We start from the raw sequence: 27,279 nt of genomic DNA, 5'->3' as shown, positions 1-27,279 counted from the left end.
TATTATTAGCAGTATTCCATAAATTATTGTATTATGTGGATTGATCCTCATGATTTTTAAATTCATTCCTTTGAAATAAAATTTTTTCAAAGAAAAATAAAGATTAAAATGTTGAGTTGAATAACCATATCTGTCCACTTGAAAAAAATTCTCCATTCTGTAATTTTCATCCAAAGAGCCACTATCACCTTTTATTTTCTTCCCCAACTTCTTCTCTCAAAACTTTCTTCCTCCTTTTAGTATTTCTAGCCAAGTAGATCTAAGTCAAGATCACACTCTTCTTCGCTCCTAGTTAGTAGAACTTATGTAGAGTTTGTATAGAAAGAGTCCTCCATTAGCTGAACTGAGCCTTTCTCCCTCTGACTTAGCCAGAAGCCTAGGAGCAGCAGGCAAGGAATGAGAAAAAGGAAAATGTTCCAAATACATTTTAGGAATTGGAGAGTAAAACTAGGAGATTGGTATGTAGGATTTGGGGATTTTGTGTGTGTGTGGGGGGCGGGGGGCAGGGGAGGCTGTTAGCATATTTTAAAGCTCTAGGAAAAATGAAACTCAAATAAGATTATCATCAGCCATTTGCTTTCTGGCTTCTCAACATGTGTCCACACATTCAAAGTGAGGAGCTAATATTTTTCAAGGGAAAATAATCTACATGTATACTAATTTTAAACTTTTTCTCTTAAACTGCTGAGAATAAGGAATTTGGTGGAAAATGTTAGTTCTTTCTCATCAGTTAAAGCCAATTTAGTTAAAGTCACAGTCCTCGTGAGTGAAAACTTCAGAAAAGTTAATTTTGAAGATATACATTTTATAGATGACTTTCTAGATACATTTCTATACCCTTTCTTAATACTTAGTTTAACCCATCCAAAGAATACTTTGTTCTCTAATAGGAATCCACCCATAATCACATCACCAATTAATCCTTGGAAATACCTCAAAAGAGGTTTTATTGACTCATAAAGTTCTCAGTAAAAAACATTCTTATTTTTCAGGATGTCAAACTTGGGACAATTTGACTCTGATTTTTACCAATCTAATTATACTATTGATAATCAGGAGCTGAGTTCTGAAGATTCTAATGCCTATGGACATCTTTATGTATCTGGAAAGTAAGTACTTTGAAAAAATGTGCTTTTATTTTAAGAAGTCATAATATTTTAGCAAGGGTTTCTACATAGGGAAGGCTTCCCTGGGGGAAAGCAAAAGCTCTCCCCAGCATATCTTGGTAAAGTACCCAAGAAGAAATATCAGGAAAGGTGAGAGAAGTTAATTCAGTTCACCTCAGGCCCATCTCTAGGTGGGTAGCTCGTCTCCTCTTCAAAATATCACTTAACAGGAAGCCTGAATACAGGCGCTGGATAGAACAGAACGTGTTTTCATTTTACATGATATTTTCTGGGACACTGCTCAAGAGATAGATTTTATTTAACTAGTAAACATTTCTTGAATGCCTGCTGTGTGTTGGGTATTAGAAGGGAGCTACAAACCCAAAGATAAAAAAGAAGTCTATCATCTTTTCCCTCATAAAATTTAAGAATTTATGTTAGTGGGTAATTAAATATGCAATTGTAATACAGTGTGAAAACTTTTTTTAAAAAAAAGATTTTATTTATTTATGAGAGACACAGGCAGAGGGAGAAGCAGGCTCCATACAGGGAGCCTGATGTAAGACTCCATCCCGGGACCCTGGGGTCATGCCCTGGGCCAAAGGCAGCGCTAAACCACTGAGCACCCCCCCCGCCGCCCCCAGGCGTCCCAATGTGAAAACTCTTAAATGGAATTGAAATAAACATATTTCAGAATGTGTTGGTTATTTTGCGTTGACAATTCAACTTGAGTTGAAAGTGAAAACGACTAAGAATTTAATATTTACCCTTTACTACAGGAAACGGGGCATTTAGGGTAAGAAGAATTGGTTCAAGTTCTGGCTCTAGCTTTTGTGATATTGGGAAAGACTTTCAGGCAGCCCGGGTGGCTCAGTGGTTTAGCGCTGCCTTCAGTCCAGGGCCTAATCCTGGAGTCCTGGGATCGAGTCCCATGTCGGGCTCCCTGCATGGAGCCTGCTTCTCCCTCTGCCTGGGTCTCTGCCTCTCTCTCTCTCATGAATAAATGGATAAAATCAAAGAAAGAAAGAAAGAAAGAAAGAAAGAAAGAAAGAAAGAAAGAAAGAAAGAAAGAAAGAAAGAAAGAAAGAAAGAAAGAAAGAAAGAAAGAAAGAAGGAAGGAAAGAAGGAAGGAAGGAAGGAAGGAAGGAAAGAAAGAAAGAAAGAAAGAAAGAAAGAAAGAAAGAAAGAAAGAAAGAAAGAAAGAAAGAAAGAAAGAAAACAGACTTTCAACTTCCCTGAGTGTCTTACACTGATAAATAAGGACATAAATAATACCTACCTTATGGAATTATGAAGAGCAGTTGGTGAAAATGTGTAGGAAACTGTGTTTTAAAGTTAAACTATTATTTAAATGTTATTTTTTCCTATAGCTATACCTTGCCATAGCAATGGACATTTTGTTGTCTAACGTCACTTAAACGGACTATATTTGTTCATACAGTTGCTGCTGCTTTGGATGTTCTTTTGTGGATCCAGATTAGTGAACTGTGGGAAGCGTCAGACCTTTTGACTTTTGAGAGAAATGTTACTGACCTCTTACTGTGTGTTGGATGCACTTGTAAACTTTATGTCAGTTAACTCATTGGTTCCCCACATAATCCTCAGATGAGGGCCATTATTTTTCCCTGTTTTAGTTATGAGAAGGCAGGGAGTCAGAGAAATTAAGGAACCTCTTCAGGGACACACAGTAATAAGAAATGGGGGTTGGATTTTAATTCAAAATTGTTTTATTAGACTCATTACTAGAGTGGGCATATAATTTATTGTAAACCTGAGACATTTTTAATAGTAAAATGCCTACTAGTAATAATGATGTTGGTATAATAGGAATAAAAAATTGGACCATCCTAGGAAAACTGGGATGTGTGGTTACTGTTTCTCATTCCAAGAAGTTTAAGCCAAAAAAAACACATAACAAATATTTCAAACTTATTAATTCTTGGAGTTTTGGTTTTCTAAGCACAGGTAAGTACCCTGGAAATTCCAGGTAAAGGAGGAAAAATTAGAATAAACACGACAGGTAGTGGGAACCCTTCTGTTCCAGCTATGCAAAGGATAACTAACTGGGAAATGGTTTCCACCAGCTGATCACTCCTGAAGACACGGCCAGATAGGTGCTGTTTCCTAGCTACTCCTGCTGAGCCATTCCTCTATGGTGGTAGGGAAACGTATTGGTATCAACTTTTTTTTTAAACTATAAAAGTTAAATATCTGGAGTTTAATCCCGTTCATGAACCTAGTCTATGTTGTCCAGCGCCAGCCAGGTTCCTATAAAAATCTCCTAAAATGAAAACCTATATGCTCCTTTCTTCCCTTGCTCTCTCTCTGAGTATTATCATTAGATAAATTAAGATACTTTTAAAAATATTTATTAAAAAATAAGACAAAAGGGTAAGGCTGTAGAGACTTGGCTCAATCCATTGCAGACTCTAACTACCAAAAAAGACCTTAATTTTATTTCATTTATGATTTACCGCTTTGGAAGTTCAAGATAAAGTGTCTGCTGCCAGGAAAGTGTTAATCAAGCAGGAGTAGTTTGAGCATTAAGGTGTTACAGGATGTAGCTCAAAACAGGCAATCGGCAATGAGAGTGATCTAATAAGATTTTTCTGCTCAGTTCTCCTGTTGTAGTGAAGGAAACTCGTCACCTTCTGTTTCTTTTCTCCAGATGGAATAAACACCTGGGTTGCATCTATAATCTACATTTTCAGAGTAAATTAAACTAACATGTCCAATAAGAGAGAAACAAGGCTCTATCCTCATACAGGGACTCACAGACCACAGCTTTCTCCCCCCGCCAAGCTGCCACCCAATTTTCTTTCTCCGTTTGATTACGCATATCAACATTGTCCAGAAATCAAGATGACGAAGAGATGGAAATTAACATCATCAAGTGGGGAAAATTCAAGATTATATTGTATTAAGGTGGTGGCCCAGCCTGCTTCAGTTGCTTAGCATTTAAATCCAAGTCATGATTTGGACACAGTAACATTTAAATTCCAATCCACACTGCAAGTCTCAGGAATTAGAAAAGGGCATATTAGCTGTGGTAGTTTTATGAGGTACATAAAACACAGAGTCAAGTCAGTGACTTACCCGGGTACATGGAACACCAGAGATTTGATCCTTTATTCATATGGTGAATAGTGAGTGCAATTAAAATACACCTAAAATCAAAATAAGATGTTGACCATCCTGGCAAAAGACACAGGGATCCAGGGGATAGTTATAAGCAATTAGTCTCCTCCTCTCTGTCTCTGTCCACCCCCATCCCTGTAGATAGGAGCTTATTTTAAAGAATGAATGAATGAATGAATGAATTTATTTATTTATTTGTTTATTTATTTATGAGTGTGAGACCACACACACACACACACACACACACACACACACTCATGCATGAGTAGGGGCAAGGGCAGAGGGAGAAAATCTCAAATAGACCCCATGCTGAGCATGGAGCCTGACCTGGGCCTCAATCCCATAACCCTGAGATCATGACCCTGTGCTGAAATCAAGAGTCAGACGCTCAAGCAACTGAGCCACCCAGGTCCCCCTATTGGAGCTTGCTTAAAAATCTTTCTCAGTGGCATACTGATCTGAAAGCTGATTGTGCTTACTAAAACAATAAAAATATTTATTTTTATACAAATATTTAAAAATATATATATTTTTAAAAATATATATATTTTATATATATATAAATATGTTACTTATTTGAGAGAGCAAGAGAGAGAGCACGAGCGGCGTGAAGGTCAGAGAGAGAAGCACACTCGCCGCTGAGCAGAGCCTCGTGCTGGGCTTGATCCCAGGACTCCCGGGATGCTGACCTGAGCCAAAGGCAGACAGGCACTTCAGCGACTGAGCCACCCAGGCGCCCCTAAAAATATTTATATTTATTTATTTTTTAATTTTTAATTAATTATTTATTTATTAAATATTTATATTTAAAAACAAGTTTTCTTGTTTTAGAATAAATAAAGGAGTTTCCTCATTTTATTTATTTATTTATTTTTTAAAGATTTTATTTATTTATTTATTCATGAAAGACTGAGAGACAGAGAGAGCCAGAAACAAAGGCAGAGGGAGAAGCAGGCTCCATGCACCAGGAGCCCGATGTGGGATTCGATCCCGGGTCTCCAGGGTCACGCCCTGGGCCAAAGGCAGGCGCCAAACCGCTGCGCCACCCAGGGATCCCAAGTTTCCTCATTTTAAATAACTATCCAGTCATGCAGACAGGCATTATTTCCAATCACCTGTAGTCAGTTGTCGAGGCTGTATTTTCCAACTATATTTTTCTGCTATTTATTTATTTATGTATTTATTTATTTATAAATTGACTTTGCTATTTTTTTTTAAGATTTTATTTATTTATTCATGAGACACACACACAGAGAGGCAGAGACACAGGCAGAGGGAGATGCAGGCTCCATGCAGGGAGCCTGATGTGGGACTCGATCCCGGGTCTCCTGGATCAGGCCTTGGGCTGAAGGCAGGCACTAAACCTTTAGCTGAGCCACCCGGGCTGCCCTTTTTCTGTTTTTTTAAAATGGGAAATCTATTCAAATGATTTGGAGAAAGACATAGATATTTTTGCAGAAAAGGGGACAACTGTAAAACTCCCTTTGAATGTTTTAGTAGGACCTGGACAGACCGATACCGGATCCCCACCTTTTCTGAATCCCCCAGACCTGATCTTCCTCTAGTGTTCCACACATAGTACATGGCATGTAGTCACCCAGAATCTGGAAACGTAGAAGTCAACTCCCCTGCCACTGTTCCCTAAAACACACCACCGTTCAACTGAGCCTGTACATTTTTTTTTTTCTTACTGAAGATATTTAAAATGTCTGATTTTACTGACTCACCTGGAGACGTCTATAAATAAAATGTTTCTGGGAGTACAGACTAAATTTTTTTAAGTCCACAGGGTATTTTGGTTGTAGATCAGTCATATTGCTGTGTCAGGCCGTTGGAGGTAATGGTGTTGCAAATTCGGAAACCCTTCCTAGTTTGAGGTTCGGGAGCCACGCTCCTGTCACCTGGCCACGTGAAATATACCCACACTTTAATATTAGTTAAGATGTGCAGGTAAACTTTCAATGAACTGTACATATCTGTACGTATCTTTCAGTGAACTGTACGTACATTTCTTACCGCCGATTTACACCCTAGCTGTCCACGTGACCCTGGGAGTCAGCTCATCACCTACATGCCTCCTGGATCAGATTGACGGTGGAAAGGAGCATCAGGGGACCGTCAGGATGGAAGTCCAAACCTACAGTTTTGGAAGAAGAAAACTTTCAATAAAGTGTGCAGCTAGTGACTCTATGATAGGACACAGAAAACATATTTCCGTAATCATAAAAACTATTACCGAGTCTTTTAAAAATGATCTTCTATATTTGCCTTAAGATGAATGTGAGGTCCTGTTGCCTCAGAGCCAGGCAAAAAAAGTGTCCCCAGCTGGAGACTATGCCTTACCTTAACATCATCCGTCTGGAGACTTGCTGGAACTTTATAAACCCAGGTATGGGTGGTGAAGAGGGAAATGCTGAAGAATTGGTGAACATACAGAGTGTTTTCTTTACAGACCAGGCATATGGCTATTGCCTTTATTGCTCAGAGACCGACGTCCTGAATGAGTGTAGTGGAGATTCTCCTGGTAGGAAAACGCAAGACTGGTGGGATGTGGTCAGAGTCTGTTTGGGTGTTGCAAGGAAACCAAAATGATAAAAAGCTAAAGATGAACAGCACAGAAGGCATATAAACTCCTGGCCTCCTATTAATGTCGTTTTCTTTGAGGAAGAGACAATTCTATTAACAAATATAGAAGATGCCGTTCCAGGGCGTGTGGAGGGGTCTAGAATGCTTTAGTGTAAGTCTCAGGAAGAGAAGGCCATACAAATACATAGCTAATGCTCATTGATCATTTTTTGAATGCCCAACACCAGTCTAGGTGCTTTTTACTTAAGCTAATTTAATTTACAATAATCTTATGAGTTCCATTATTATTATTAATTATTATGTAAGAGACTTTTTTAATGGCTTGGGCATATTGGTAGAAGAACCTCAAGCCCTTATTCTACTTTGCTACTGACTAGTACATTTTTTATTTGGTTTATTTTTTATTTGGTTCTTATTGGTTCATATCTTTTGAGGTATAGTTGACGAATAAAATTATATAAGTTTCAGGGTAGTGATCAGACAATTCTCGACATTAACGTATGCTCCTCACCATCTGTCACTGTGCATTATTATTATGGTGTGATCGGCTATATTCCCTATGCTGTACTTGTCATCCCCGCAATTTGTCTTATAACTAGAAGCTTGTACTTTTTAATCTCCATCACCTATTTTGCCCATCCCCCCCCAAACTTGTAAACCTCAAGTTGCCTCTAGTAACCACAAGTTGTTGTTCTGTGAATTCTATTATGATCCTCCTTCTACAGATGAGAAAATCGAGGCACAGATGTGAGGTGATTAGCCTGAGATTATAACACTGGGATTGGAACACAGGCAGTCTAACTCCAGAGGCATGTTTGCTAACCACTATGCTTGGTTTAAGATAAATTCTATCACTGGGCTGTTTTTACAAGCAGAAGTATAACCCCTGCAGAGCCAGGAAGCAGATGAAGAGCCGTATGACCACAATGTTGCCACTTGTCCTAAAGGAATCTTTTGCAGTCCTCTCACAGTTGTTTTGAGTAATGCTTACAGGGAGAGGAGATGCCTACTAACAAAATTAACGTTTCAACTCTACCAGCCAGAGTCGTTTCTTTTGGTCTAATTCGGTTGACACTTGTTTCACATGGAATAATGTGTGGAGTTAGAAATTGTCAAAATATCAAAAAGCGCCTTCTCCTAGAGCTAATTAAGATGCTCTGTAATCAAGGAAAAGAGGAATATTTCATTGATAAAACTCTGCAAAATTCCCGTTGCTATACAAAATACTGATATGATATAACCTTACCGTCTAAAGTACTGGGGACACCAATCTAACTCATGCAATTGCCTTTAATAGGTTAATAAGTCAGGGCTATGTGCTTGACAAAGCAATTAGTAAAGTATCCAAGATACAAGGTTAAGAGAGCACTTAGCACAGCGAGTACTGAGTAATGCATAGAATTGTTGAGTCACTATATGGTACACCTGAAATTATTATAATGCTGTATGTTAAGTATATTGGAATTAAAAAAAATTTAAAAGATACATAGTTAAGTAAAACTATAGTTATTCATCGCAATTTTCAGAAAAAGGCCTAAAACCTGAGAACTGGGTTATTTTACAGAGTTTGTTGGGTAGAACTGTGTACTAACCATGTGACTATATCAGTTTTGCTTAGATTTCATTTATTGACACGTAGTGCAAGATGTTAGCGTCAACATGTACAAAATTATAAGATACAAAGAGAGAATTTTAATTCAGACACTGATAGCAGGGGACCGTGGTAATTTTCGTAGATAAAACCTTTGGGGGTTTCCTTTGTTAGACAAATTTTGAAATTATACTTTCTTAAATACATGGTGGGGGAATTTTAATATTACATCTCCATTATGATAAGGACAACCAGAGGCCGAGCTCCTGATATAGAAGTTTTGCTGGATGAAGGAGCACAGAGAGAGGAAAGAAAGGGAAAGGGATGGGATCTAGCTGGAAATGTGCACAATTTGTTTTTCCATTGTGTTTTTCTGTTCTCAGAGGTTGGCTCAAGGCAGCCAACTATGCTAAATTCCCCCATACGTGGAAACTGCTTGGCAGGGAGTAATCGTGAAAGTTCCCTCTCCGCAAGCCTGATTAGCCACACCAGGGCCTGAGTTATGGCGAGGCCAGGACAGTTGTCAGTGAAGTAGCTTTCGTTAGATGCTGGCCCATTGAGTCAACTTTATTTCCCCCCTTTAAGCTTCTAGAAATGCTTATATTTAAAAAAAAATGTATATATAGATCAAGAGGGGGCTTTTATCAGCCAACAGGCCATTCAGGTTCTTAGTTATAATTCATTTTTCATTTCTACCAGTACTTTTGATAGTGGTTCTATTTCGCTGGGAAAAGAAAAAAAAAAAAGAAAAAGAAAAAAAAAGGCTATGTCCCATGGCTAAGTGAGCAATCACAATAATCAACACTTGCTGTGGGGGAATCCAAGAAGTATCACCAGGTCCCTGAGCCTAATGAGCTTACGGTTGAGTTAGTGAATGATTAAATGCATATCTCTATCTCGGTAGCTTTATTTTGCAGAAAAGATGATTTTCTCTGTCAGGCTTACTCATATAAGGGAAGTTGAGTGTGTTACCCTTAGACTTCATATTAAGATTAATGTTGGAGGGAAAGTATGAAAAGCCATTTTGTAAATATTTTAACACAGATCACAGGGAGCTGCAAAGTTCAGAATCCTGGGCTGAATTTTTAGCTCAGCCTAAGGGGCTCTGATGAAAGAAACTTAAATGTGTTAATAAGGACAAGGCCTTAGGTGTCTCCCCCTTCCTTCAAGTAAAAATAATTTAAAATGACAAGAGTCTCATATACTTTCCTTCTTCCTTCCTTTTCTCTAGCTCTAGTAAGAAATTACGTACTCAGTGTTGTTTTCCAACTTGATCACGCAAATGGTGGAATAAAAAAAAACAAATTAAAAAGCACCGTCAAGGAAGTATGGAAACATCATGTTTCAACACCACTAAACTGCATGTTTCCAAAGAAGGACGTTAGGCCAGCCAGAGAATCGTCTTAGGTCTCAGAGATCACTCACTGGGCAGGAACTGTCTGGGAATGGCCAGAGCCAGAAAGGCAGTTGATGTATTTGGTTTGTTTCCTGTGAATTGACTCTACTATTAAAATTGTGATTTTTACTTGTTGCTTCCATAGGTTTATAAGGGTTGTCATGTCTGGTGATGCCCCTGAAAATCAGTTAAAAGAAAAACAACATTGTATAGTCTGAGCACTGCTCAGACAGCTTCTCTCAGGACTCCAACCCCTGAAATATTACTCTGTGACACCGGGCAAGTCCTTACAGTCTCCATGAACCTTCATTTCTTTATCTGTCAAATGGGATTAAAACCACAGTTTTAACCTTCCAGAGTATTCATCATATGACAAAACATGAGGGAAAGTGTCCAGCACATTGCACGTAATCAAATAAATGTTAGTTGGTATGGATCTTTCTTCTAAAACCTTCTCACGACCAGTGACTTCATTTTTTTAATTAAAGGTAAATTTTAAGCAAGTTCTTTCTTCCACGGGTACATCCTCATAAACACTAAGAGAACTCATAGAAACTCATAGAAACTCATAGAAGTTTCCTTCCGTGATTTGTCACGCTGTCCCTTTCTGAGATGAATAAAAATTGGTATTTTCCTTTCTTCAGACAGCCAGCCGGTGACCAGCGTCAGCCTGCCTTCATCCCCCCGGAGATGCTCCTGCCCTCAGGTGGCGAGGCCCAACTTTTCCAGCCAGCGTCCAGCCCAGATTATTATTCACAGTCTTCCTACGTGGACAGTTTTGAGGAAGAGCCTCCTTTGCTAGAAGGTACACTAAGGAAGTGCTGTTCGTGTGTGCACAGCTGGGAGGCTGAGAGCAAGAGTCAGCACGTGGCCTGCACGTGCGTCTGGGCCGCATGCATCACACCTCGGTGCAGAGCCGGGTGTGCCAGGCTGAGGGGCTTCAGCGTTGGGGTTTGTCTCCTGTGAGTGGGGAGACAACGGGCGGCAGCGGGGGGCCCGGCAGTTACTGAGGGTGTCTTCAGTGTCTTCAAGTGCTCATCTTTCAGCAGAGTGGCTATACCAAGGGAACGACCCTTCCCACCCCAGGGAGCGGAGCCACTTCCCAATAGCAGGTCGTATCTTCTGCTATGATGCCTGGGAGCCCAGGGAGTCGTTTCTCAATATTTCTTTATCATGGAGACAAGCCAGTTTTTGTTTTTGTTTTTGTTTTTTTCTTCCCTGGCTCTTCCCTGAGGCCCCCTCATCTCAGCTACATGTGGCCAAATGGGAAGGAATATAGGATTGCAGTAAATGGGAAGGGATGTAGGATTGCAGTAAATAGCACTGCTGGTGGCAAGGAAACCACTGGACCCGTGCAGCTGAAGGTCCTTCAGGGATTTCAGGGGTCTTCTAACCATTGATTTTTATTTTTATTTTATTTTTTTAAATCCAGCCCCCCTCATCTGCTGTGTTTGCTGTTAAAGAAAATCAGCATTGATGCTAGAAGCAGAGGGACCGGGAAACTAAAATTCAAGTAGACGTAAATTTAAGAGCCACGGAGAAATAGTAATAGGTTAACTATTATGTTCTAACCCCTTTATAGGTGTTCAAGTGAGAAGGGATACATTAGGACTCCCAATATTCTACATCAGAAGACCAGTGTTTGCCTCATATGAACACAGCCAACCGCTTGGCATTAAAACATTCTCTTTTTTTTTGTGAAAGATGTAAACCACTTAGAGAAGCACAGAAAATTATGTAATAGATTTGTTGGCTTTTTAGAAGCCAGTTAGATTTTGGGATCAGTTATGTTTAACCAATTCATTCTAGTTTGCCTCTGCAGTGATAATCAATACCTGAAAATTATAAGCTGTCCTCATTAAACATTCTCCTTGATTCCACCAACATCTCTATTTAAAAAAAAAACAAAACAAAACATACACACACACACACCAGCTGGGGCTCCTGGGCGGCTCAGTCAGTCCAGCGTCCACCTTGGGCTCAGGTCACGACCGCAGGGTCCTGGGATCGAGTCCCACTGGGGGCTCCCTGCTCAGCGGGGAGCCTGCTATTCCCTCTCTCACTCGCTCATAGTAGAATAGGAGAGGTCTTGGTGAATCGGGTGGGCATAAAGCAATACTCTGTAGTTCTTGGCTACTAGGAAAGTCACATTTTTTTCATGTTGATTGACTATTCTTCTTGCTTTTTTTTTTTTTCAGATTTTCTTCTTGGAATCTTAAGATTTTTCCTTTCCTTGTTTATTTTTAGAGATATTTTATGGTAATGATATTTAATGATGGCCTGGAATATGTATGGCAAGCATTTTTTTCCTAGATGGTGTTTGCCATCTAATTTTTTAATAGAGCGTTAAAGCGTATAGAAATTTTAATATTTATGTTTTCAACTCTACAATATTTTTCTTAGTAAATTTCCTTCCTGATTGCTCTTTTGTTTAGAATGTACTTCTCTAGTTCTAGGTACTCTTTATATCCTCTTGTGTATTCTTAAATTTTTGAATTATCTTTCTGTTTTGCACTTAAATTTTTGATTCATTAAAAAATTATTTTACGTTAGTATGTGAGGTAGGATTTTTTTTTTCTTTAATGATTAACAAACTTGTCCTATAACATTTATTGAAAACAATCTTTTTGGCTTGTCTAAATGTCTCTACTGTGATATTCTAAACTTTAAAGCATCTTCCTCTAATATCTTATTAAATTCAAATAAGAAATATACTGGATTTCCCCTCCCATTTTATATAGCTTAGAGAAAATTCTCAGACTTTTTTTTTTTTTTCTGTGATTGTCCCCAGCAAATTGCTAGTGTATTAGGGATACAAGAGATTGCACCTAATATTGCATTTTGAATCTATGAAACTCTTGGGTGCTGATTCAATATGCTCTTCAGAGTGGGTGGCTTTGTGGAAGCCTCAAGCATCATCTGTTTCAAAGATATGAAAAAGCCATAGGCAGGGTGTCTAGGATAAGGTGATAAATGGCATTTGCTAGTTTTTATTGAGCACACGCCAAACAGGCTATCACATTATGAAGCTGTAATAATTAACATCCCTCACACCAAAATATGTTATTTGAAAATGTGCTTGTTTATTCCTTAAACACCTTGTTGTCTAAAAGACTCGTATGGTAGTTTTATAGAAGCATGATAACTTTTGCTATTTGATAATATACAATCAATATGTTAACAAATATATATCTTGAAGAATAATAGTCAATTCAAGTCTGTCAAACCAGCAAAATTACTCTGATACTCAGTACTTATATTTGTAGCACAGCCTGATGTTTATATTTAAAAGGCCAGTGCCACAATTTGCATAGAAAACAAAGATATTAATTCATTTTTATAGCATATATATCATATACTTTACTACCACTAGATGACAGCAAAACAATAAATTTTACATTCACATTTCACAGCAGTTTCCTCTTTTATCTCACACAATAAGGTGTTATATTAGGATATCTGCAATTAACAAATACTTTAATCTTATTTGCGTATCGTAATGAATTCGAAAACAAAATATTGTGAAGGTGTATTTTGGTAGAAAACACATAAAATCTTTTTTGGGGTGATGATGGTTAGTAGGTCTTAACGTTCACTCAACGGTTTCACGACTCGATGTTGAAACATGTGCAGAAGTTAATTATGCCGTCAAATAAATGTTTGAAATCAGTAATAATGTCTCATAAGGCATTTTTCATCTGAATTTCTTCAGGAAATCATTATTATGTTTTTTTGAGGGGAAAAAAGGTATTTTGAATGAAAGGCCACTTTCTCGTGGTAAATACTGAAAACATATTGCTAGCCTAAATGTCTTAATTGAAAATAAAGTTTGAAAACAACATAAGGCTTAGGCGAAATTAATTTAAACCACAATATTTCTCATTTTTAAAGATCTCCGGCTTTTTAAAAATCACATTGACATTCTAACTTCATTTTAAGTGTGATGAACCGCTCATCTTCTCTAAAGTGTATATTCATTAAGAAATATGTAAATATGCTGATAATAAAAAGGACGCAGCGTGGAAATTGACATAGGCATGATTTCCTCGCTATTAACTAGTCGCATTCTTTCTTTTCAAGCTAGGGATAGCGGTTGTCGGCCTGGATATGAACCGAGTGAAAAAATACCTTTATCAATGTCTGGCAAAAGCTTTTGGAAATGTCTAGGTCCCTGACAGAGGAGGGCCCCTCTAGGTCACGGCAGTCCCAAGCATCCGTCTGGTATTCTGTGTCGGATATGCAGGATATCAGGTGTCGGGGTCTCCTGTAGAAGCAGACCCCATACCAGACCCCATACCCGACCAAAGACCATTCCTAAGTCCTGGGAAGGGAAGCAGAATGCCTTGTATGAATGATTGAGGGGGAGAATTGGGCTCAATCAAAAAAAAAAAAATACAACCATTATGAGATTAGATATACACTGGCATCCGTAGCTACGTGATTGAAAGCAGGGTTTTTGTTCCTGTTGTTGGCGTTATTTTGTTCTGCGTAGACGGTGTGTGTGCACCTTCATGTCAACCTCTTCCTGCTTCTCCCACCCTCAGCTAACCACTCTTCCTCTCTGTTTCTATGAATTTGACTTTTCTTTTTTTCCTCCATGATTTTAGGTCCCACATACGACACTACACAGTATTTGTCATTCTCTGTTTTATTTCGATTAACATAATGCTCTCAAGGTCGATCCATGTTGCTGCAACTGGGAGAATTTCCTTCTGTCTCACGCATGAATATCCCATTGTGTGTAAACACCGTGTCTTCTTGATCTGTTCATGCACTGACACACATGGAAGCTGTTTCCATGTCTTGGCTGTTGTGAAAGATGCTGCGTTGAACGTGGGAGCACACATATCTCTTCAGCATCCTGTTTCTGCTGCCTTTGGGTATTTATATACAGAAGTGGGATCATGTAGTAGTACTATGTTTTTTTTCTTTTTTTAAACTGGCCAGGTTCAGGGCTCAGGTCATAGTCCCTGGGGACTGACCCGCAGGGCTCCGAGCCGAAGCCACCACCTCCAGGAGCCCACGTCCTCAGCTGCAGGTGGACATGTTGCCAGCCTGGCCTGGTGACAGACCACAGTGGGCATGCTGGGAATGTGAGAGCCCTTTTATTTATTTATTTTTCAATTTTTGAGGAACTTCCATACAGTTTTCCACAGTGGCTGCATGAATTTACATTCCCATCAACAGTGCACAAGGGTTGCCCTTTCTCCACATCCTAACCAATGTGTGTTGTTTCTCGTCTCTTGGATAATAGCATTCTAATGGAGGTGAGGTGGTGTCTCATTGTGGTTTGGTTTGGTTTTGTTTTAGATTTTATTTATTTATTTGACAGCACAAGCAGGGGAAATGGCAGAGAAAGAGAAAAGCAGGCTGATCCCAGGACCCTCTGTTCACCACCTGAGCCCCAGGCAGATGCTCAACCCAACTGACTGAGCCACCCAGGCGCCCCTGATTGTGGTTTTGATTTGCATTTCCCTGAGGATTAGTGATGTTGAGCACCTTCTCACGTACCTGTTGGCCATTTGCAGGTCTTCTTTGGAAAAAATGTCTATTCACGTCCTCTGCCCAGTTCGTAATTGGATTGCTTGTCTTAGAGGGGAAAGCTTGGGTTCTTGAGTCAGATCCTCTAGCGTTGAAACCTAGACTTTCTGTTACTAGTTCTGTGACTTTGGACAAATCCTTTTTTTTTTTTTTAAAAGATTTTATTTATGTATTTATGAGAGACACAGAGAGAGAGACGGGCTCCCCACAGGGAGCCTGATGTGGGACTCAATCCCTGGACCTGGGATCATGCCCTGAGCCAAAGGCAGACACTCAACCACTGAGCCACCCAGGTGTCCCTGGACAAATTCTTAGTATGTCAAAACCTCAGCCATCTGATGCATAAAATAAGAATAAAATAACAGTCCTAGCCTTATTACAGGTCTGTGAAATGAATTCATACAAATCTTGTAGAGCTCACAGCAAAATTCAGGGGAAACAGCAAAGAAAAAAAAAGCCTATTCGATTCTTTTTTGTTGAAATGTATGTTCTTTATAGTAGTATATCTCTAATTATTCTGGGCCTCTGCGTTACTCTTATTCAAATTTAAAATAATAGAGGGAGGGTAGCCAGCTTGATTATTGATTCCTAAATAGTAAACCCATGTTCTCTCTTTTGAGTGTTCCTTTCTCTACTCAAGATACATCTTAACATTTATCTTTATAGAAGTGGTGGGAAAAGAAACTGATGTGTTAATACTTATTTCTGTATTCAGTGGGTGTCAGATGGCTGGTTTTTTAATGTTTTAAATAAAAAAGATGTAAGGGGGCAGGATCTAGCAGAAGGATCTTTGAGGTGGCAGTCAGAATTACTTAAAAGCAAGGTATTGGGAGATTTTATTTAAGATTTTATTTATTTTAAGATTTTATTTATTTGACAGAAAGAGAACGCACAAGAGAGAGTGCACACACTCATGAGCAGAGAGAGAGCATGAGCAGAGGGAGAGGGAGAAGCACACTCCCCACTGAGCCGGGAGCCTAGTGCTGGCTCCATCCCAAGGTTCTGGGATCATGACCTGAGCTGAAGGCAGATGTTTAACCGACTGAGCCCACCCGGGCGCCCTCTCAAATTAGGTATTTTTAAATGAGTTTGGATTCATGGACACTGAGCCCCACTGATTTTGGATATTTTATTCTACTCACAAAAGGGAAAAGTTAAATTGTCTCAAGAATTTAATCTTTGAGCACACAGACTCAACTACAGTAGCACTGACCTTCTTCAAACATGGGTGCAAGAAAGGGCCATCCTCTTTTCTCCTCTGCAGAGTTTCAGGCAGTTAGCATAGAACTGCTTTTCTCATCAGGCAGAGTAGAAATAATATCCCTGATCTGGGCTAAATATGTTTGGTTTAAATAATACTGCTAATTGAACAAATTATACCATGTTTGATATAAGTATAATATGATTTCAAAAGTGTTATTAAGGAAAAGTGGGGGAGAAGGAAATATCTAAATAAACAATAGGATGGGATTTTTGGTCTGTTAGCTACCATTTTACATTTTACTGTTTGAATGTAGAGTGTCTATATCTCAATTTTCTTTTCTTTTTTTTTTTTTTTATATCTCAATTTTCAACTCCATTTTAAGCTTATATTTGATGCCCTAAGGGAGGGAAATTTTTCCTCGATGTAATTATTTCTCTAAAGTATTTGTTTGGAAACAAACAAAAAATTTGTTTTTGATTTTTTTTTTCAAATTACTATATGTTACATAGAACTTTAGATTTTGAAGGAGTGACAATCAATCAAGTGCTAAGTAAATTAACTAGATATGTTAATTGTAAGTAAACATTATTCGTGTTGATTTTTTTATATATATTTATATTATTCCCTCCCCTTCTTTTTCCTTTTTGCAGAACTTGGGATTAATTTTAATCACATATGGCAAAAAACCTTGACCGTGTTAAACCCACTGAAGCCAGCAGACGGCAGTATCATGAATGAAACGGACCTCACTGGGCCCATCCTGTTTTGTGTGACTCTAGGAGCCACCTTGCTTCTGGTAATAGCAGCAAGCACCTGATTTTAACCTGTGTCCTTTCAAGCGTCATTTTTTGAAGAAGTCTTTGTTAGTACAGAAGAAACTGTGTTACTTTATAAAGTGTCACTTGTTTAACTGATAACTACTTTTTTTTTTTTTTTTTTTTTTTTTGGTGAGTGAGACATAGTTGACCATAGGGACAAAGAGATGCAGCCCTCAAATATTACAACAGATAAAATATAAATGTGAACAGAATTTTAAAAATCAAATTACCAAGCAAGTTTTCCACAAAACAGGATCCTTTATGTCTTTCTTGTTATTTAGAAAAGATCCTCCATCTGAAAGAGTTGAAAAACACATGAATTTGGGAAACATAGGCCCAAATTTTATTTCTTGTTTTCTGTGACATTTCTCATCACACCAGAGAGATCCCTTCTCTTTGCTCATCATTTTCTTTGCTGGAGTGCACCTATAAAATATTTCAAATACCCTGTGAGGTATGAGTATGAGATGAGTTTCCTTGTTTCTATTTAGGTTATTATAAACACATTAATTTGCAATGATAACCAATGGCTTGATGTATTCAACCTATATATTTCTCTATTATTTTAGTTTTCTGCTTTTTATGAAGGCATTTTCCCCCTGACTTTACCATTTGTCTTGTGTATGGGCCTCTTTCATTTTTTAAACCTGGGAGTAATGAGATTGAGTACCAAAGAAGTAAAGAAAAACATTTCCGTGTAAGTTAAGTTTTGAAGAAATTCTAGCTCATACTTTACAAAATATTTCATTTAAAAAAAAGGAAGAAAAAGAGAAAATGAAGAAAGGTCTATGGTTTTAAACCAAATGCAGAAAACAGAGGATGAAAAAGATGGTCAGGCCAGTCTGAAAAGTATAGTTTGATTAAGGTGCAAAGAGATAAACTTGACGGGAGAAAGAATACAGGAAATTAAACATTCTAGGAAAATCCCTTAAAATAATTATTAGTCCAATTCTCCATCTCAACAGCTCTTCACTTTCCATAAGTCTGTTTTCCCCAGTGTAGCTACAGTTTTCAAAAGCAGATGTAAAATGTATTTGCAACTAAATATTCACTTTTTACTTTTTTATTCACTTTATACCAATCAAAATACTGATAGTAATCTAGTTTCTGCATGGTAATATGGTTAAAAATCACATCACATTTATCCAATACAATAGTATTTAGTGATAACATCTTATTTTTTCCTTTGAACTAGAGCAAATGCAAATACTCTGTAAATCAAACACTATATCAACTAGAGTTTTAATTTAATCTCTAATATCCCTTCTGTCTTTGTCACAGTAATTTGATTATCTTAGCTATATACTAAGTAAAATCATGTCAATTAATCAAATATAAACAATTTAATATTTTAACCCATATTTCTTTTTCAAGTGACTTCTAATATAACAGCTGTTTGTTTTCCTATACAAAACATTACTATTACCGTCCCGTAAAGGAAAACATTAATCCAAGTAAAATCTCTTTTGGGTATATCCTGTTAGTTGGAATTATTTAAATATCTTCTTTTTTGTTTTAAGTATAAAGCAATATAGGCAAAGAACCCAACTGGAAGTGAGAAAATTGGATGCACCCCTAACTTTGCCTCTAGGTATGATCTTGACATTTTTGTTTTCTATTTCTTCATTTCGAAGACAAATAAAGGTCTATGTAAGTGGTATTAAGTGGTATTCTTGAAGTTCCTTCAGTTCTAAAATTTAGGGAAAGATGTGAAAATGCATATTTTCTGAAATATTTTAGGCAGACATTCTTCAGGTTAATTTTACCATCAGATGTGGTTACTTCAGAACTGACTCCAATAAACATTGAGCAAGAAGGACCAAAAGCAACAAAAAGTCACCCAAATATATACTAATGAAGTCAGATTTCACTCAGAGTCCATTTGAAGTTAAGCTGACCATGCCCTGGACATCTGGAATTAAAATGTAACAGAAAAGTTTATAGGCTGCTGTATGCATTGTACTAGAGAAAGCAAAACTAAATCCAAAACAATATTCAATTAGTTCATTTTCTCCAGACCTATAAGACTCATAGTCACATACTTATTTTTCTGATTTCTGAAGACATAAGGCGTGACACCATATCTTTTAGTGGCCCTTATTCATAGTGAAGGAGGCAGACCAAAAAGGACAGCTTCAAACAGCATAAACTGAGTTTTATTCTTGCTCTCAAAATTATTCTCACCCCCAAAACGAGGAGGATAAGTGGTTTAAAAGTGTGACTCCATTTAATTTTTCTGGTAGATCTAAGAATACAATCTGGAAAAGGATCATGCATGACTATGTGAAAACATAGTCAGAAGAATAATAAGTATTTCAAATCCAGATACAGTAATGAGGTTTGTACAAGGAAGGCCCGTAAAGTTTTGAGGTTAAAAAGAAATGGAACATTTGCTTTCCATTTCAGTTACAAGCCCTTTTTAGAATTTAACAGATTAAAAATGGTGGTGGCCCCTTCCAAATGGAATTACAGCTTAAGTTGGATAGACTAACAAGGAAGGAGATGAAGAGAGAGGTCACCGATTGATATTGAAAGGAACAGTTTTCCTATTAAATTAGTTTTGTCTAGCCTCTGTATACCCCAGTCTGTTCAAAAAACTACTTGGGATTGGGAAAGTCTAACTCTGTGTCCTTTGGTTGTGGGGAAGTTGCCTTTCACCATTACAACTTTTGCTTCCTCACAATTCTCCCGTCCAATTAAAATATCAAGTAGACTGTTTCTCTAATACATATAAGTGATTTGAAATGGTCACTATTTTCCAAGTGGAGCAAACTCACCCAATAGAACAATAGCTGATGGGCTTCTTAAGGATGTCCGTTAGCATTATTAATATTATTTCACAAACTAGCCATGAGACTACGGAAGTTAGTTGCTGAGAACATTTATGGCTAATGCCAGAGAGAATTCTGCAAGCATAGCCCAGGGACATTTTGTGAAAGGACTTGATAGTGACCAACCTCCCCCTCTGTACAGAGGAAGAAGAACCCAAAATGGCTAGGCAATTTGGAACATCAAAATGATCATAATATTCTCCATTAATTAACTGCAAAGTAAATCTCTCTTTATTCTGTAAGACATAAAAACTATAGATAACAGCCATGGAGAAGAAAACATGACGGCTAAAAAGCTCACTCTCTGAGTTTACCAGATCCTTCATTGTCTTGCATAATTTCTGTGAAAAACAGTCAGCCTGTTCAATATTTATCTAGAATTCCTAATCAGCTTATGCAAATAGAAACACCAAAAGCGTTCTTTACCGGAGCTTTGGCATCCTCAGGTAACAGACGTGAGAATATCCTCAGTTGAATCAATAGTAGATTGTGACTTTCCCTGGGTGGGTTTAATGGGACTATGTCAGCTCCCATCCCAAGGGCCTTGTGGGGGATGGTTCTGATTATGAGTCCTCAGAAAGTCAGTGTTGTCTCCTGAGCACCAGTGATTTCCCTTTAGCAGTACTTTTTTAAATTTTTTGATTCATTACCATTTGGCTTATATAAACCAGCTTTTCATAAGGTATGTTCAGTTAAATTGGTAATATGTGTTATGAAAACAGAGGATTGTTTGGGATATGCCAGGTTAGATAAGGTCGAGTAAGTTTGGGATATGCCAGGTTAGATAAGGTCGAGTAAGTTTGGGATATGCCAGGTTAGATAAGGCTAAGTAAATCCCATTATTTTAAGACCTGTGAGAGACCCTGTAGACATCCACGATCTAATTTTAGAGCCAGACTGGCTAGGTTCAAAGCCAAGTTCCACCACTTAACATTATTTTACTTTGGACAAGTTACATATTCTCTGCACCTTCATTTGCTCATGGGCAGAATGAGTATCATAATGGTACCTATCTCATCAGGCTGTTGTGTGGATTAAATAATTTAATACACGTGAAGTGCTCAGAATAGGACCTAACAGTACATCCTATAGATATTTGCTAACATTACTAATCTGCCTTATAAAGTCTTCAAAGCTAAAGTGGAGATTTCATTCATTCATTCATTCATTCATTCAATTATTAACAAATAGGGGGAGAACAAGCATATTCCTACTTATGTCTTGTACATCTAATAGATGATCTCTGCTAAAAACAAACAAAAACAAACAAAACAAAACAAAAAAAAACGACCTAGAAAATTTTCATCTTTTTTGTGGCATGCACATGCCACCCCAAATACAATAAGGAGGGTTTATTTTCAGGACCTGAATTCATAGGACAGCCAGTGTTTTTTCTCCCCAGAACTCCCAGCCTTCTGATGACCATCCTGGAAACACATGACACAGTGTTGAGCTGATTGGTTCTCAAATGCTCTCTGCCTTGTTGACATTTCAGTGTCCTCTTGATGTTGGCTACGTGTCCAGCTGTTTTCTTCCCGTTGTTGCAGGCAGGAAAGGTTCAGTTTGGTTACGTGTACGGCCTGAGCGCCGTGGGCTGCCTGGGGATTCACACTTTGCTGAGCTTGATGAGCTCCCCGGGGCTGTCCTGTGGCTGCGTGGCGAGCGTGCTGGGCTACTGCCTGCTACCCATGGTCATCCTGTCCGGCTGCGGCCTCGTCTTCTCACTGCAGTGAGTGTCTGCGACACCAGGTGCCCCTCGTGCAGTCTTCCCTTCCCTCAGGCTTGCCACACCAGGGCCGCAGTTAAAGCCTTCCTTATCTTTTGGGTCGTGGGATTGGGGGAACGTTGGCTATTAAAAGCCACACACAGATTCAGGGAAGTAGGTCCATTTTGGCTCAGGTACTGTTCCCATTTGGAGGATTTCAATGATAAAATAAACCAAGCACATTGGAAGTCGTTGCATTCTTCAGTATGGACTATTGTCCAGGGTGACATAATGACTGTAGAAAATTCATTTGTTTGATTTTGGAAGAGTAAGCACCTGGTGAAGGCTGACAGATTGGTTCAGCTCCCAGGCCCTCTCCCTTCCAGGCAGCAAGCACATGTCCTCCTCAGCTGGGCTCCTTGCAGTGAATTCCCAGGACCCCTGATGAGGACGTTAATGTCAGAGAACTCTATAGCCTATATGCTCAGCCAATAGATTTTTTTTTTTTTCTTTTTTACTTCCCGGGCAGTTAGCATTTGCGATTCATGACTATTAGTGAGGATCCAGTAGACCTGTTACTGTTGGACAGTTTCCCAGGGCACATCCCCCACTGTTTGGGGAGAGCAAAGACTGACACAGTCCTTCATCCCCTACATTCTCTGAACCCAGTAGACATTTGCCATCAGTGCTCATCCTTCCACATCCAAAGGAGGCATAATTTGTATTTTTTTCTTGGATGATCCATATTTTAAGTTATTAGCATTAATAATTGATCCATATTTTAAGTCATTAGCACTAATAATTGCTAATCGGACAATATATTATATAAAGAACTTACCAATGCCAAAGGTAGACATTTAAGGAGAGCCTTTAAAGATTTTGTTTAGATACCTCCTATAGTTTTTTTTTCATGACGTTATTGAGATGTCTTAGTTGGAAATGTTTCTTTGTCTTAACATGGTCTCATATTTATTTAGTTAGTTATTTAGCTCGAGTGGGAGGGGCAGAGGGAGAGGTGGAAAGAGAATCCCAAGCAGGCTCCATATCCAGTGCAGAGCCTGCCATAAGATCATGACCGGAGCCAAAATCAAGAGTCGGCTGCGTACCTGAGCCACCCAGATGCCCCAGTATGGTTTCATTTTAAAGGTGACATTCTTGAGCAAACCCTTACTTTATCAGCAAGTACTCAACATTTTAAAAAGAGAAATAAAACAGAAAATGGATGCCTTGAATATGGAATACAATGTCAGTTATATTTCTTGAGTCTTATCCATGGAAAAATACTACTTTTTGTATATCATGTTCTTCAGCAAGCTTTTCTATTTACTAAGTTGTTTGGTACAGACATTTGACATGTTAATACAGAGTTTAGTTCTACAAATTCTATTTTGTTAAATGCTTTTGCCAAAGGATGCTATAATGACTTACCATTTAAAAACTTTAAAAGATTATTTCCAGCAGAGTTAAGGTTTGGGGCACCTCAAGTGACTCCAGATTATTAGGGGAAGAAAATAAAAAACTAAAATGAGATGTTGAGAATCATTAGAAGTCTGGACCTTTTTTCATTAGATTTTCATTCTTTTTATTTTAAGATGTTATTTGTTTATTCACGAGAGACATACAGAGAGAGGCAGAGGCATAGGGAGAAGCAGGCTCCCTGCAGGGAGTAGGACTGATGTGGGACTCGGTCCCGGACCCTGGGGTCATGACCTGAGCTGAAGGCAGATGCTCAACCACTGAGCCCCCCATGCATCCCTAGATTTTCATTCTCAAATGATAAAGGATGACTTTGAAATCTCTTAAATTATGTTAAAGGAGAGTAAATTATCCAACCCTGAAAAATATTACACTGAAATTTCCTTTTGGGGCATATTACTATATCATTCAAATAAATTAGACATAATTTTACATTTTTGTTCATAAAAACCTGTGTATTAAACAAAACAAAAAAAGACCTTGTGTATTAGATCAACCCACAAATTATTTCTAATAGATATTGAACCAATGAATATAATCCTTATTAGAATGCATTTTAGATATTTTTGGTTTATTTATAATCCAAAGCATTATAAGCTATACTATATAGTTTTCCACTTGTTTTTCTTTGGTTCAGTTATTAAAAGTAAATATTTTTGTCATTACCACAAATAATAAACATAATTCTCAACTTCAGATTATACCAGGATCAAGTGAGACAGTGTCGCTTGATGGTGAAAGGAGTAGTGTGCCTTTGTAAAAAATACAAATTGTGCCTCCTTTAGAATTAGCTCTTGACCTAATAATGCCCGTTTTACTATGCAATTTTCCACGTGTCACCTCACTGATCCAAAGCTGTGGAGTAGATATCTTGTGATCTTTCCTAAATCTTACAGCTTATTTTTCCAAATAAAGCATTCTGTTTTGCACATAAGGAGAGAAATTCACTCTTTGCTACGCGCATCTCCTCTTTTTATCCTCATGGTAGCTAGACTTCACTACCGTATTTGCCCATTTCTTCTTAGAGAGCCAGGTGCCTCCACAGTTGTCTTTGAAGATATCAATTTGAACAAATCCATTCCAGTATTCTGAAAAATCCACAATACACTTATAAAAGGAATCTTCAGCAATGAGATGGGAAGCCACACACATGTCTGTGTTCCCTCCTTGAGCTGTGTCAGGCTTTGCCATCTCAGAAACCTGAAAAGTGGACCTGGGAGCAGTAGGGACGAGGCCCCTACTGGAATGCGAGGCCATTTATCTTTCTGCTCATACCATGCATACATTTGAGAAGACCGTGTGGGGAAACGAATCTGTAACTATAAAAGAAGACCCTAGTTTCTATAAAAGTTTTTCTGGAGTTGGGATTTGAGTGTTGACAGATGGGGGTAACTGCAAAAATTTGCATTTCTACTAGTTCACATTTTTACTGAAGTATAAAACGTTTACCTCTGATGAGGGGAATTTGGCTCACAGATTTTCAAGATGGCCAAGGCCTTTGAGTTTGTAGGGTTCCCCACCCTCATTTTACAAACGGAGGAAGTATTTAAAAATATTGTACCAAGGATGTTTCAGAGGCAGCTCTGACTCAATAATGTCTTTTTCCCTTGACAGAAGGTAATCATCTCTTTTGTCTTTGCCGTAGGGGCACCTTTGGAACTGTGTTGGCACTGGTCATCATTGGCTGGTGTAGTCTCTCCGCTTCCAAAATCTTCATTTCGGCCTTGGACATGAAAGGACAACAGCTTCTCGTCGCCTACCCTTGTGCCTTATTTTATGGACTTTTTGCCCTCCTAACAGTTTTCTGAAGAGTATTTGAAATGCTGTTTCAAGATTCTATTTGTTTCCTGTTCACATTACCCTGAAAATGCGTTAGCATTCAAATTTGGTAACATGATTTCTGCTTTATGGCTGTTGGGAGAATAATAAGCAAAGAGACAAAACAGCACTTAAGGATGGTACTCTAATAACTTGTTTGGTTTGAATGATGTTTTGCTTTTTGGTTTGGTGCATTAAAACATTTTAAAATATTTTAAAATAAAAGGGAATACAGTTGTTGTACTGATGGACCCTGCTTCTCTCAATGGATCTATTTTTAAGAAATTGTAGGTAAATAAAATCATATGATGACTGTGTAAAGTAAAGCAATGGTGAGTCTTTTGAGAAAAGTCCGTGACAATTTAAGCTGTGTTCACATGGTTAAGGTCACACCATCCAGCACCTTTGGAGAATTGAAGAGGAGGGTCATATGGGTTTTACTTACCTAAGAATTCAAAGAATCTCCTGTTTTTTAGTTCATTTACTGTAACAGCTGCACCTTTGTCCCAACAATGCATTGACTCACCACTTTTCAAGCCTTTTTCTTGGTTTAGATGCCATGGTTCATTATTATAATTTCTTTCTCTCATTTGTCCTCAGTAACCTTAACCATTTGCTCTCTAAATAGACAAATGTGATGAGAGGATATTCTACTTGTTTCACTTTGATTATATTACTATATCTTAAATGGCTCCACAATTCTGTCTTGTGAATCCTAGGACATTACCCTACTGAATTTGCTTTCCCACCTTCCAAGAGGATCATATCACACCACTCCTTCACTGCTCAGATCTCCCAGCACACCTACCACATTTCTCACTGTTGGTTGATGACCTTTCTTTGCATTTTATTGAAAAATTAAAACAGCCAGAAGAAAAGTGCTACGTTTTCCCACCAACAAATCTACCGGACTATATGCAGCTTTCCACGTACCTGTATGTATATGTGTATGTGTGTATGGACACACACAAGAATGTTCTGCATTCCCTCCTGACACTGTGTCTTCACAGCCAGCCCTTCCACCTATACAACTAACGTTTTCCTCTTGATCTGCATAAATTCTAATTCTGGTTCCAACGTGTAGGGGTTTTTCCCACACCACCAAGCAATGCTCCAACACTAGCTGGATGCCTTCCAGTTTGACTTAGTTCCGATACTATCTACCTGGAGATAGTTCAGATTCCACAAGTTAAGGGCTCAGTCCACAAGTCTGCTCTCCATCCCCATTTCAGATGATAATTGCAAGTCCAGGTTGTCACCTGTCCATCTGACCAACCGGTTATAGATTGAAGGTTCCAATGACCTCTTCTTTGGGTTTAATTCATTTGCTAGGGCAGCTCATAGAACTCAGAGAAACATTTTACATACTAGATTGCAAGTTTATTATAAAAAGATATAACTGAGGAACAGCCAGAGGGAAGAGGTGCGAGGTATGGGGAAAGGGTACTGAGCTCCTGTGCCCTCCTTAGGTGCATCATTCTTCCAAGGACTCCCCATGTTCCCCTGGCCGGGCCGGAAGCTCCCTGGTCCTTTAGAGTTGTTATGGAGGGTTCATCAGATAAGCACAATTGTTTAAATCACTGGCTATTGCTGATTGAATTCAATCTCCAGCCTCTCTCTCCTTCTAGGAGGTTGGGGACTGAAAGTTCAACAGTTGGTTCCCTAAGCACCCAGCCCCCAGCCTTGGGGCTTTCTAGAGGTCACCTCATCAACATAACAAAAGACATTTTAAAAAAGTTTCAAGGGTTTTAGGAGTTTTGTGCCAGGAAGGGTGAAGGCCAAATGTATATTTCATACTATAAATCCCAATATCACACCTGTCACTCATCAGAACATAAATATGGTTCATTATTTCCTATCTTAAAATAAAAATCCTTTGATTCACTACCACTTCCCAGTTAGGCCTATTTCTATAACACAAATCTTTGAAACAGGTGTCTGTTGTCTCTGCCTCCACTTTATCACCACCCATTCTCTCTTTCTTACAATCCAGCCAAGATTCATTACCCTGTTTATCAAGGCCACCTTTGTCATATCAGCAAATCCTCCGCATCTGGCTAAGTCCAATG

The 27,279-nt window shown here is 38.4% G+C and overlaps 1 protein-coding gene across 9 annotated transcripts in view; it reads left to right on the top strand.

Annotated features, from left to right (window-relative positions):
• YIPF7 (Yip1 domain family member 7) overlaps nucleotides 1-25,536 on the top strand; it is a 43,483-nt gene extending 17,947 nt beyond the window's left edge. For 5 of the 9 annotated variants that reach the window (XM_072774916.1, XM_072774915.1, XM_072774914.1 and 2 more), the window contains 5 exons: nucleotides 993-1,109; nucleotides 10,462-10,622; nucleotides 17,213-17,358; nucleotides 21,759-21,940; nucleotides 25,038-25,536. In XM_072774916.1, coding sequence (XP_072631017.1) covers nucleotides 994-1,109; nucleotides 10,462-10,622; nucleotides 17,213-17,358; nucleotides 21,759-21,940; nucleotides 25,038-25,200 — 768 coding nt within the window. In that variant the 5' untranslated portion in view covers nucleotide 993 and the 3' untranslated portion in view covers nucleotides 25,201-25,536. Of the gene's footprint in view, nucleotides 1-325; nucleotides 459-992; nucleotides 1,110-10,461; nucleotides 10,623-17,212; nucleotides 17,359-18,900; nucleotides 18,972-21,758; nucleotides 21,941-25,037 lie in introns of those variants that run through there. The other 4 variants (XR_012007061.1, XM_072774911.1, XM_072774918.1 and 1 more) reach the window with 4 other exon arrangements.
• The last annotated feature ends 1,743 nt before the right edge of the window (nucleotides 25,537-27,279 follow it).

This window comes from Canis lupus, chromosome 14 (genome assembly GCF_048164855.1).
Source record: "Canis lupus baileyi chromosome 14, mCanLup2.hap1, whole genome shotgun sequence".
Lineage (NCBI taxonomy): Eukaryota > Metazoa > Chordata > Mammalia > Carnivora > Canidae > Canis > Canis lupus.
This window is presented reverse-complemented; position numbering and strand designations above follow the sequence as displayed.